This window comes from Prionailurus bengalensis, chromosome C2 (genome assembly GCF_016509475.1).
Source record: "Prionailurus bengalensis isolate Pbe53 chromosome C2, Fcat_Pben_1.1_paternal_pri, whole genome shotgun sequence".
Lineage (NCBI taxonomy): Eukaryota > Metazoa > Chordata > Mammalia > Carnivora > Felidae > Prionailurus > Prionailurus bengalensis.
The window spans coordinates 129,057,283-129,070,346 of NC_057350.1; the positions used below are offsets into that span (position 1 = coordinate 129,057,283).

At 53.0% G+C, this 13,064-nt stretch overlaps 1 protein-coding gene across 1 annotated transcript in view; it reads right to left on the minus strand.

Moving 5' to 3' along the window:
- EPHB1 (EPH receptor B1) overlaps positions 1-12,850 on the minus strand; it is a 430,256-nt gene extending 417,406 nt beyond the window's left edge. The window contains exon 1 of the mRNA XM_043595343.1: positions 11,877-12,850. Coding sequence (XP_043451278.1) covers positions 11,877-11,934 — 58 coding nt within the window. The 5' untranslated portion in view covers positions 11,935-12,850. The remainder of the gene's footprint in view (positions 1-11,876) is intronic.
- Between the last annotated feature and the right edge of the window lie 214 nt (positions 12,851-13,064).

Consider the following 13,064-nt stretch of genomic DNA (forward strand, 5'->3'; position numbering starts at 1 on the left):
TTCTGCTGAAGTTTCAAGAGGATGTGAGCCTGAGCTGCCAGTGGCCACATGACCATAGCAAGAAGGCCTGTCTGAGGATGGAGTCAACCTAAATGGCTCTGTTCATTGTCCCTTCAGATCCATTCTCCACCTTTCTTTGCCCTCTTCTGAGCCTCAGGAGACTGACCTTTCTGAACCAGGCTTCCATACCCCATGCCTTCTTGTTGAGTTCATCCAATGGGAGATACTGGCAGGAAGAGAAAAAGTAGAGGTGAACAAGTTCAGGGAATACGATGCCCCATCTCTGCCCCTGCATGGTTTGGGCAGCAGCTTCATTCCTCTGTCTACAGCCCCTGTCAGGGAGCCCTTTCCCATGCTATAGCTCTTTCCAGGCCCCCAAGCATCATTCCCTTCCCTTGCCCCACTGGCTATGGGGAGTCATGGCCTCCCACTGTTGCCAGCCTCTGGCTGCATCTCCATCCTTAGTGATTCCCTTAACCCTATTCGTAACTCTGTAAAGAGTCTCTTCACTAAACTCTCCTCAAATAACCCTTTGAGAGAGCAGTCTGTTTTCTGTCAGGACCCTTCCTGACACAGACACAGAGCTAAGGTATGAGAAAAAGGAGACTGAGTCTGAGACAGCCCTGGTGCCCCTAGGTATAATCACAACCTAAGTCCCAAACTGTCCACTAATAACAATTGCCAATAATCACCCCTACCCTTTGCTTTCCTTCAGCTTGAGTTGAACATGTGTCTCTACAGCCAGAGATCTGGCTAATAAAACAGGCAAAGCTCTTGATGAAGAGCTCTGGATGTCTACCCTCATGACACAAAGAGTAAGAATAACTATCAGTCTTGGTTTCTCATTCCTAACCACTCCTGACAAACTTCTACCCTACCTCTATGGAGCTTCACCCTGTATCTCTATATGGTCTCCCTCTCTTACACATACACACACACACACACACACACACACACGCACACACGCGCCTACACACATATACACACTCCTTCCTCAAATCCTTCCCACTAGAAATATGACCCTCTCATCTGGTTTCTCCTAGCAGCTGATGTGTAAATGTTATACCACATCTATCAGACTCCATCATATGTCCTGTTACAGCCTGTAGTCTGCATGGTTCTGTCTCCCCCACCAGTCTATTAATAGGTGGCCTCTTGAAGGAAAGGCTATGTCTTCTTTACTTCATGTTTTCAGTGTCAAGCACAATGTTTCTCATGCAGATGCCCAATAAATGTGTTCTGCATGAGTATTCATGAAACTGATGGCTCCTAAGCAAAGGTGTCAGTTCGGTCTCTTTGTTCCCACCCCCCATTTCCTTCCCTCTTATAGAATTTGGGCTTTCTAATTTGGAAGTGGCTTAGCCCTCACTTGGATATCCTGGGATGGGGCTCTATCACCCTTCATGGCAGCCTATTCCATCTTGGTTCAGCTTTGCTGGAAAGAACTTCATAATCAAGCCAAAATCTATCATGCATGTAGAGTAAAGCTAAGCCTGTTTGGCAAGACCAGCCTTCACATACTCACAGAGAGATGCCTTTCCTTCCCCAGCCTCTCCCCCGTTTCAAGTTGTCCAAGCCTGCCCTCATCACTTTCAATTACATTGCCCTGTTTATCCTTTCATGGAACTCTCCTAAAATTATATTCTGTATTATTTGTTATCTTAATGACTGTCTGTCCTCCCCACCTGGATGCTCCCAAGAGCTGGAACATTTCCTGTTTTGTGCATACTGCCTAGCACATAGTAGGCTAACAAATATGTGGTTGATGTTGAATGAATGAGGTAACATATCTCTTCCCCCTCCCCAGTTTCCCTCTGGTCTTCTCTAAACAATTTTTCTTCTACTACTTCTCCTAGGATATTTTGGTCATCAATTGCTGCATACCATACCAACTCCAAATTTCATAGTTTTCAACAGTGACAACATCTGTTTTGTTCACAAATCTATGATTTGGACAGGGCTCAGTGAGGAAAGCCTGTCTCTTCCCACTGGGAGCCAGTAGGATTGGCTGGAAGGATGGGGGCTACAACCATCTGAAACCCCCTCACTCCAATGTCTGGCATTTGATGCTGGCAGTGAGCTGGGATTGGGGCTGGGGCTACACATGGCCTCTCCATGTGGCTTCGGCTTCCTCACAACATGGTGGCTGGGTCACAAAGGCAAGCAGGCCAGGAGAGAGAGAGCAGGGAAGAGGCTGGAATCCTCAATGATCTCACCTCCAACATTATGCAGGATCACTTCTGCCATGTTCTATTCATTAGATGGAGTAAAAAGGCCAACCCATATTTAAGAGGAGAGGAGAGGAATGGGCTTCATACTTTGACAAGAAGGGCATCTAAAACTTTGCAGAGATGTTTTAAACTACCACATGTGACATGATTTCAGGTTTTTACACAACATATACTTGTTGATTCTACCTACCTATGTGGTACATGCTGGGAATATCATGACAATTAAGATAGAGCCCTATCCTTCAGAGGCTCACAGCACTATGGGGTATCCAGCAAAAGCAACATCCAAGTATAGACCAGTGGGGAATGTGCTCCCCAAGAGGGAGGCAGAGGCAGCTGTGGTAGAGACCAGCAGACCACCTAATCCAGACTGGGGCTCGGAGGAAGGTTTCCAAGAGAAGGTGACCACTGTTGTGAATTCTAAAGAATAAGTTAGGGTTAGCCAAGATAAGATCGGTGAGAAATATAACAAAGGCAGAGTGAGCAGGAGCAGACCCAGAGGCACACAGCAACAGAAGGCTCAGTTTGGCCTCTGCACAGATGGGAAAAAATAAATAGGGATGTTGCTCAGGGTGTGTGTACCTGTGGAGTGTGTGTGCATGTGTGCTGTGTGGAGCAGGGGGGAATGAAGCAGCAGGAGATGCTGCTGGCCAGGAGGAGAGGATAAAAGGAGGACCTAGACTGTGAAGGGTCTTCCACTGGTCATGAAGATGCTGGAAGAGACTCACAGGTAGTGGCCAAGGTAAACCGAAATATCAATCTATGGTCTGATACCCAAAATATGGTCTGACCTGTGCCCAACACATGCCCCTGGGCATCCGCCAAAACTCAGTGGATTTTCTGATGCTATTGAAACCCTCTTCCCTGCCCCAAAAGTTACAGCCTGTGCTCCTCCACCCAGACCATTTGGACGCATTGCCTAAGGGGTTGAAAGCATCCCAGGATGGCTCCCCTTCCACCTTTCCCCAGTGAGGCTCCTCCTCTCTCCTTCTCCCCTCCTCCAAGCTTACCACCCAGTTCCAGCCTTAGCCTCAATGAGAAAGCCAAGGGCAAAGGTCCTACCTTGATGTGCTCCAAAAACAGCGAGAGGAAAACAACAGAATAATTAACTGCAAGGCCCAGCTGCCTCTCGCAGATAAGGCATTTTCTCAGCCTCCACTGTCAACAGGGCTGCCTGCAATTATTCCTGGTGCTCCTGTTCAGCCCTTTCCACAATCACAGCCTCCAGGGGGACCACTGTCCAGTGAGACTAGGACACTGAGGTGCTCTCCTCCCAATCCTCCCACACGTCCCTCCATGCTCAAAGCTGATGCTAAATCCCAACATCCTTCTCTGATGTCATGGTGTTCACATCTGGCAAGGTGGGTGGGAACAGCCAGAACTCAAGAAGCAACACAGCCCCAGGCAGGACAGGGCCCACGGGACAGAACCCCGGGGGGTGGGGTCTCCAAAGGTAAGCACCCACAGCTCTCCCTTCCCCTGGAAGGTGGGCCTGTGGACGGAGCTCCAGGAGACCCACGGTGACCCCGCTCCCCAAGGTCCTCCAACTCCCACCACTAAGAGCCAGCCACAGATGTCAAACTGCAATCACCTAAGCAAAACAGCTCATCAGAGACAAGAGCCAGATGGACATCCAGCAAAAAGAAAACCAATAATGACCACAGTGGGGATCTAACTGCTGGGGAGCACACGGGAAAGGCAAAGTACATGTAGGAAAATACAAAAGGTTTTCTTCCAGTTTGGGGCACAGGTGGGGCAGTTCCAGAGAGCAAAAGGAGAGCCTGGCCAAAGGACCTAAATGTGGAGACCCATGGCACTGTCTGGTACCTTTGACAGCACTTGGCAGGACAGTAAACGGCTGGTGCTTAATAGATGTGCCCTGATTTAATTTATGAATAAGTAACGTTAATGGAAAAGGTGCTGAACTGGGAAGCAGAGGCCTGGGGAGTTGTCAAACCTGTCAAAACTTGAGTTTGCATCTTAGTTCTTGAGTCAGTAACTTAAACTCTCAGAGCCTCAGCTTCCTCACCTATAAAATGGGAGAATGAATGCTTCAATATTAAGCGTATGGGGATCAAGATATACATAGGGTCCAGCATGTGGTAAATGTTCGATAGGCAGATAAGAACTTAGTTCAGTTCTGGTTCTAGTGCCACTAGGGTACAGGATTTCTGGAAAGTTTCTTCTTTTTATGTCCCACCCCTTGTCTTGACTCTCTGGAGCTTACACAGCCCCAAGACACCTCAGAGACTAATGTTAGGCAACAGCCTGGGGCCCCTGCTCCCCTCACTTGCCCCCTCCCCTCCTGGTCACCTGCCTCTGCCCATTTCTCTGCTCATTATCACCTCCACTGGGGGATGGAGAAGCAGTGTAAGGAGGTTAAATTCAAATCAGTCATTTTTTTCACTTGCTGCCAGGAAGCCGAAGGGGAGAGAGGAGAGATCAGGGCCTCAGGTGCAATTTGCAGGCAGAAATGAGTTCTGGTAATTCTCAAGAAATTTCCTGTACGTGTCCATATTGGCCCAGCTCTGCTACCAAGAACTCTAGGGGAAACTTCCATGAGGGGACAGTGCAGCCTCCTTAAGCAGCTGCTAATGGCATTGTCTGTGCTGCTGGGATTTCAACTGACCGGAACATGGCTACAGGTGACAGAGGGGGAAACAGGTCCTTCTTCTTATCCTCTTTCCTCTTTAGCAAACAGATTGGCCTGAAGCCCCACTGGTCAGCAGGGTCTTACAGTATGGTAAAGGGCTCCGACATCTTCAGCTCTGCTCGTTCTCTCACAGAGCTGAGGAATGCTCCGTGCTGGCTGGGGAGTGAGTGAGCAGGTGAACAAGATGCCTCTTCTAGGCTGTGGAAATGAAACCTTCTCATTCACTAAGTTGGAGGCAAACTTACAAGCCAGTTGCACTGAGAGACACCCAGCAGGTGATACCACATGTGGCCAGCAGGGACCGTGGCTCCAGGGCCCGCTGTACCACCTACACAGACTGGGCCTGCTGTTGGCCAGTGGGAGGTCCCTAGAGCAGGGAACTTGAGGGAGGCACTAGGCTAAGGCCTTTCTTGATGCCAGCCACGCTCCCCCTCACTCATCTCCGGTGCCCCAAAATTGGGTCCTGAGCTGCCCCTGCAGAAATCCCGCCAGTCTGTGAGGAGCCACACCCCACCCACAATTAGCCAGGGGGTCACCATGCCCCACCGCCCCAGACCATCCTGTAATTGTCCACCTCCTACTTCTACACTGCTTCCCCCTGGGAAGCACCCAGGGTGGGTGCTTTGCCCCCACCCCAAACCCCTGCTAACCTTCTCCACCCTAACAACCTCTCCTCTAGTCTGATTCAGCAATGAGAAAACTGAGGCACAGGGAGGGAGAGAGCTAAAGATGCATCTGGTTGCTCCCTGTGTGTTAGGCCAGGTGGAAAGCAGTTTTCCATTAGCAAAGAGCCAACTCCCCATCCTCCAGGCCTCCCTGGAAAGTGTGTTCCCATTTCTCTAATCCCCAGAGGAGTGATCCCCTAAAGCCAGCGAGGCAGCTCAGACGTCAGGTGTCAGGGGTCTTTGATGGAGCAGGTGGTCCTGACTTGGCCAGTCAATGCCCCCTCTCAAAGCACAAACACACTCTGACCGAGAGCCCCAACTGTTGCTGAAATTGAAATGGAATCCACAAAAGGAGCTGAGGAATTTCTCATGTACTATTTTGCTTTTAAATATGAAATCTCTCCCAGGGCATTACTTTATTACTATAGTAATTTCCTCAGAAGGGCAGGCATCCAATGCTCTGTTTCTCCACCACCTTTGGAGACATGGAAATCTAACAGAAATATTCAGGTTGCTTAAGTGGCTAGTGCAGAAGAGGGAGACATAAAGGGAGCTCTTCCAAGGAATGCAAACTCCTGAAATCCAGGTGGACGGATGTGCTCTAGGCTATCAGGTGGAGACAGGTAAGGGTCCCATGTGCCACCTCCACTACTCCCAGAATGCACAGGGTGCTCACGCCCATCCCCTTTGGGGACACTTGCCAGTAATCATTTCTTCTTTGGGAAGCTGGCCAGGGCAGGGAGAGGAGAGGAGGAAAGATACTCCAGTCCTTCCACTAGATTCCTGATCATAAGCCATGCTGTGGTACAGGTCTCCAGCAGTGTGTGTGTGTGTGTGTGTGTGTGTGTGTGTGTGTGTGTGTCTGTAGGTGTGTAGGGTGGGAGGTGGGAAGAAGGGGCAGGAAGGGAGCTATACGGAGACTGGTGTTCAAGCTGAAGTATTGGGGTTATCTGAACACTTCACTCATCCCTTCTCCCATGACCATGGAAGCATGGAGTGCCCAGTAATCAATGAAGTACTCAATGGCCGAGTTAGCATCAGAATTCTTTCAGCCTGTGGATTCAGGCCAATCTGAACCTTTCTTCACGCAAAGCCTACAAAAGTGGTGAGGTAAGATGGATGGTTAAGAACACAGATTCCAGAATCTGACCACCTGGGTTCAAGTGCACTGACACTTAACTAGCTATGTGACCTTATCAAATGACTTCTCTACTCTGTATTTCAGTCTTCTAACCTGAAAAATGGGAGAGTAGGGTTGATAACAATACCTGATACAGACGTTGTACAGATTAAATGAACTGACTTATGTAAAGTACCTAGAACAACACCTATGTTAAGTGCTGGCTATTACCAGCAGCTCCCAAATATACTGGTGCCAGGTGGCCTGCATCTGAATCACTGGAGCCCTTTGTTAAAAATACAGATTTCCAGGCCATTCTGACTCAGTAAGTACAAAGGGGAGCAAGACTGCCCATGATTTCTGGCTGCAGCCTCATTGAGAACCTCCCCTTGGGCAGCGTTTCCAGGAAGCGCTACATCAGGATCTTTACAGGGAGGCCAGAAACAGATTTCCATCCAGACCTGCTGAACTTTGGGGGTTAGAGCCCATGAGCCTACAACAAACTGCCTAGGTGCCATGAAGATTCCTGAAGCCTGAGAACCACTGCCCAAGATGATACTCTGCTCTTCTGGCTTTTAAAATTGCTTTAACCCTTGGCTCACACTGCCAAAGACTTATGCTCCTGAATTTGAGTGGTATTAAGAACTCTTATAGAATAGTTATAGATGACTGTTTTGATTCAATAATAAAAATATATCTTTGACTTTAACAGCATCTCTAGTTTTGAACTAGTACAGGTGTATCCTCATAACATATATAACTTGCCCAACTTCTAAGGTTGGAACAGGTGAGCTTCATGACCCACTGTACAGAGAAAGACACTTGGCCCAGGGGACTGATTTTCCCCAGCCACAGAGTTGGAAGATGAAAAATCTGCCTTCACAATCCAGCCTCTGTCTCCACTTTGTGTAGATCTCAGCCCCATCCCGTAGTCAGACCCCATTCCTGACCCTACACCTCCTCCACTACCCCAAGTTCCTGAAATTCATTCAACCAACTAGAGAAGAGGTAGCTTCTAGTGAACGGGGTGGGGGTGGGTCCACACACTAGATCCAGAAGAAGGGGTCATGGAGCTGTCATGCACACCTTGACACCACCCTTCTTCAGTCCAATCTGTTTTATCAATGATTACTTCTGGATGGGTACAATTGTACAGGATGCCGTATCCTATCTCTGCCTCATGGGCCTTTCCCAAAGCACATGTTGGTAATCAGGATCCATACTTGTGAGGGGCCAGGATAGGGCTTCTGGGATCTAGGTCTGGTTTTATACAGATCAACAAATGGCAGGAGGGGCTGGAGCAGGATACTATGTGGCCCAGCAGGCCTTCCTCATGTCCCTGGGCATCACCGGTGACAATTCTGCTCTGTCAACCCAGAAGGTTCAAGCTGGGGCTGGGTCCAATCTCTGCAGCTGTTTACACTGCCAAGAATTTTCTCAAGCAATTACCCAGAGCTGAGTTGCCCTGCCTCACCAGCATTCCACTCACTGGCTTGAGGGGGTCCCTCCACAAACACTGAGTAATAGCCACCTTTTCACAATGCATAGAAAATAAAATCACCTAATAGAATTTCCTCAAATTTACTTGTCTCTCCCAGACATTTTTTTAAATCTTTGGCGCCTGCTACTGCTTGTAGACTCATGTACACTCACAGATACCCAAAACAGATGCACACACAGCAAAGAAATAGTAACATAAAATGCAGAAAGAGCCAATCAGTGCCTAGCCTGCTGGCCTGTTGTAGACACAGGGGCTGAGGATGGGGGTTTTTCCCCATAAACTTGTAATGGAGATTTAAGTGCATATGGTGTAACTCAGTGCCTTTGTATTTTAAGGTGTGCTCCACAAAGGAGCACAGTAACTCAGCTGTGTATTCATGCATCAACAGCCCCTACTGAAAACCCACTATTTGTCAGGTCCTGAGAAATCTACCACCAAATCAAACACATGTGTATGTTCAAGGACGGCAAGCCCAGGACTTCACTGCAGGCCACACCTAAAAGCAGATCTCCTGGGAGAGCTCTGGTCAGCCATTGTCCAAACAGTGAGGCCACCTGCAGGTATATGGTCATTCATGGATGCCAGGGGTGGGGCTGGGAAGATGCTATGAGCTTTCAGTGATGCCAGATGGCTGCCTCCCAGAAAGGCCAACATGCTTAGTCCACTCTGAGGGTGGGCGTTCTGCTGCCAGCCCAACACGTCCTACTGCTGCAGAAACAGCCCAAAAGAAGGCCAGGTCTCCAGAGCCTGTTTTGCACAGGCCAAAGGGCAGCTCGGAGAAGGCAGGTGGTTGTCTTCCCTTGTAGACACCAGCGGCCCATTCTCAACAAGCCCCAGACACAGTGTGAAAGGACTTAAGCTTGAAGAGGCAAGTGTTTGGAGACTAAGAGGCCGGTTCTGTGTCCGGAAAGCCAGAGGATTTCAGCATCCCTGCCTCCCAGGCTGCCCTGTTCTCCTCTGAAAATAGATTTTAAAAGCCCCAGGCAGCCTCCTCCCCGCCCCCCACAATGCCTTCTCTCTCCCCACAAAGCAGAGCCAATGGAAATGGGGAAGGGGAGGGAAGGGAGGGGTGCTCTCTTTCAGTGTGGATTTCCCACACCTCATGTCAACCAGCCCCTTCCTTCCGCCCAGGCAGAGAATCTCATAGGGGCCTGCCTGTCTGGCCAAGTGTCCCCAACTGGCCCATGGCTGCCACTGTCCCTTTGTTCCTGCCCTGGCCTGGGCTAAGGACCTGCCTGGTTTTGGAGCTGCTTGCCCCAGTGCAATTCCATCAGAGCCCCACTAAGGGGAAAAAGACAGGTTAAGGGGCCAAACCAGCCCCTAGATACAGCAGAGTTTGGGCACCCCTAGATACAGCAGAGTTTGGGAGGGATCTGCTGTCTGTGTAGGCAGCTCATTGATCCACTTTTCTGATAATTATCCCTCACTCATCACAAACCCAATGACGCTGGCCCCAGCCCAGCCAGGCAGGCGGGAAGGCGGCTCTGCGTGTGAAGAGGAGAAAATGAACCTGTCTGTGTTCGCTGGAGGAGAGATAGGAGTGAATGGTGTGTACTATCCCTGTGCACTGAGCAGGGACGATGGGGCTGCTTTAATATTCTGCTGAATGTGGTGTTTCTTTTAACCCTTTCTGGAGAGATTTTCAGCTTAGAAAGCCTGGCTCTTCTTGCCAGGCTGCTGGCAAAGTTGCTGGGGCTGTGCCGAGAAGGAACACAACTCCCACAACAGGAGCCACTCCAGGACACCTAGTGACAGGGCGCATATACAGGGCTGGGCGCCACCCGTACAAGGGCACTCTCCCTCGGGCAGCTCCAGCCCAGCAGCCGACCGGGAGCCAAGAAGGCGTCTACGGAGGCAACTGCGAGCATCCAGACGTGGGTTCCCATGCACTTGCTCTTCGAACAATTTTGCTCGCTTGCATGCCCTCCTTTCATCGATGGAGACCCAGTGCCAAGACCAGGCTCCCAAAGTGGGCACCCCTCTGCTCTCCGAGGCTCAGCCTCTGACCCTCTGGCGGGCGCGAAGACGCTAGGACGTTGGACGCTACAAAGTCCAGCCTCGCCTAGCCCGTTGTTCACGCTTGCTCACCCAGGTTGTCCTGATCGGTTTGGAAGTGTGAAACGCTGCTCTTGTCCTATTTCAACTGCTCCCGCCTTTGCCTCTCTGTAAGTCAAACCCAAGCATCCCTGCTCCGGGGTGTCGCCCGCGCTCCACACAGCTCTAGTCCCCGCACGTCCCAAAATGCATCCCCTCCGCACAAAGACCAGGAGCCGGGAAGGGCAGCAGGAGGCAGACAAAAAACCATCTTCAGAAAAGCAAGTGAGAGCTTTCTAGGCATTCATCGTCGCACCCCCGCGCCGCTACCAGAACGAACGCGGCACACCGTGGTCTTCCCCACGCGGGGAAGGAATCAGCCCCGCCCTGGGGCCCCGAACGCCCCAGCTCCGCTCCGAGAAGGGCAGCGCTTTCCGGAGGTGTCAGGAGCGCTGGACCACGGTGTCTGGGGTGGGGGCGTTTCCGCTGGGCAACCGGTAACAGCTTGCGAGGGACCGGACAGACCAGCCCAGCGAGCCACCAGTTCAGAACGCTGCGCGACATTCCCGCGCAGAGTCCCTCCGCGGAGTTTCAACCCGCCGGCCACCGGGAAACGAAGCTGCGAGCCCGGCCGTGGCGGCGCACCACCCCGACAGTGGTTTCCCCCCAGCAACTCCGCTCGGCTCGGGGGGCGAGCCACGTTCCCAGGAGGGGCTGCGGCCCGCGCTCAGCTGCTGGGACCAGGGGCGGGGGAGGGGCGGGGGGCGGGGAGCAAGGCAGGGATTTCCCACAGGGATTCGCGGGCGCCGCCGAGCGCGGGTGCTCCCTGCTGCGCCAGGCGCTGTGCCCGCGGGGCGCGCTTGCCCGGCCACAGCCCAAAGCGCAGCCAAGGCTAAAGTAGCAGGGGGAGTGTCGCTGCCTCCTGGCCGGCGAGTCTCCCCTCCGGGGCGAAGACGATGCTGGGCGAGTTTCGGCCGGACCTACCACCCACCCACAGCACCCCCCGTTCCCAGGCTCAAGAGGCGACAAAGGTGTCCGCCTCGCCCCGACTTGACCCAGGAAAGATGCAGCTCCCGCGGGCTCCGAGACCACCAGACTGTCCCCCGAGGGTACGGCCAATGAACTCAGTCCCTCTCCTCCAGCGGCCACTTTCGGGGCACCGGGGTAGAGCTCTGGTCCCCGCGCTCAGAGCTAGCCCGCCGAGCCCAGAGTCCCCGAGCCCGAGCAGAGGTAAAGGAGAGGTGGCGCACGGCCACCTAAGCGCATCCGTGGCCGGGACAGGAAGGGAACCGACAGGCGCTCGCACTCCAGGAGCCGGATGGCCGGAGCCGTCCCTTCGTCCCCAGTACCGGGCGCCCCCGGAGCTAAGGAGCCTGCACCGCAATGCAGCGGGCTCCACGCTCCCCGAGCCGAGCCGGAGCTCCGAGAGACCCGAGCTGCCCAGCCAGGAGCGCCGGGGCGCGGTAGCCAGGGGCTTCGCGAACCAGCTGCTGGCGCCGAGAGCCAGCCGGGGGCGCGCCAGGGGTGCCGCCCCAGCCCCGAGCTCGGTTGCGGCCGGGGCTCCCCAGCAGCCGTGCCCTCCGGTCGCGGGAGGCTGGCGGCGCGAAGCATCCAGACCAGCCCCGGGGATACAGCCGCCAGCCGCCAACTTGCTCCGCGGAGGCTACGTTACCTTCCATAGCGGCCACTGCGGATGCCAGGAGGAGCAGCAGCAGGCAATCCGGGGCCATCGCCGGCCGGCGGCCCCCAGGCCGAGCCCAAGCCAAAGCGGCCGCGCGGGGAGGGCGCCGCGTCCCGGGGCGCCGCTGCACTCCCCGCCGGTGGCTTCTCCGTATCCTTTCGCGCTCTAGCTGGGACCGGACTCCCCGGAGCGCGGCGTGGGCGTGGGCGGGAGTGTGCGCGCGTGGGGCGGTGCGGGCGCGCGTGGGTGTGGGTGTGCATGTGTGTGTGTGTGTTTATGGGAGAGGTGGGTGTGTGCGTGCGCGTGTATGGGAGAGAGAGGGCGAGGGAGTGTGAGCTGGGGAGAGCGCGCGAGTGCGTGTGCGTCCTGGTGTCACATTGCGAGCTACAGCGGAGCCTACGAGAGGACGGAGCCGGCCAGACTGACGCGGGAGGGAGTGGAATCCCCCACCATCAGCTCTCTCCCCACCCCTAACACCTCCTGTCCAATCAAGGAATCAAACCTGCAAAATTCCCCCGTCCAATCAGGCGCGAGCACCTCCTTACACAGGCATTGTTAGTTTAAGAAAAACTTTTGCTTGCAAGGCTGTGCGGGAGGGCTCGGAAGGCACTAGGAGGGGTCCGGGCTCCCCCTCGTGGTGTTCTCTGAGAAGCGCACCCGCCTGCCCAGCTCCCGAGGCCCCAGACTTAGGAGGCCTAGTCAAGGAGCCTGTTGAGGCGCTTTGCCCTCCTTATAGCACACCAGGATTGGGTGAGCTTTAAATAATCAATTTTTTCTTATTTCATCTTAGCGACACTTGCCCTGGCTACCCTTTAGAGTGCAACCGGAAGGTGCACTCTCTCCTTCCTATTCACAGCACTTCACCTTCTAACACAGAATGGATTTTACATCTGTTTGTTACTAATTAATTATGTTTAGGGGCACCTGTCCTTAGGCATCTAACTCTTGATTTCAGCTCAGGTCGTTATCTCACTGTTGGTGGGATCTAACCCCACAGTGGGCTCTGCACTAACAGTGTGGAGACTGCTTGGGATTGTCTCTCTCCCTCTCTCTTTGCCCCTCCTCCCACTCACACTCTCTCTCAAAATAAATAAATAAATTTTTAAAATATGTTTATTGTGGGTCTCCCCTTATTAGAATGGAAAGGATCTCCATTCTTGGGATTCATATGTGTTTTGT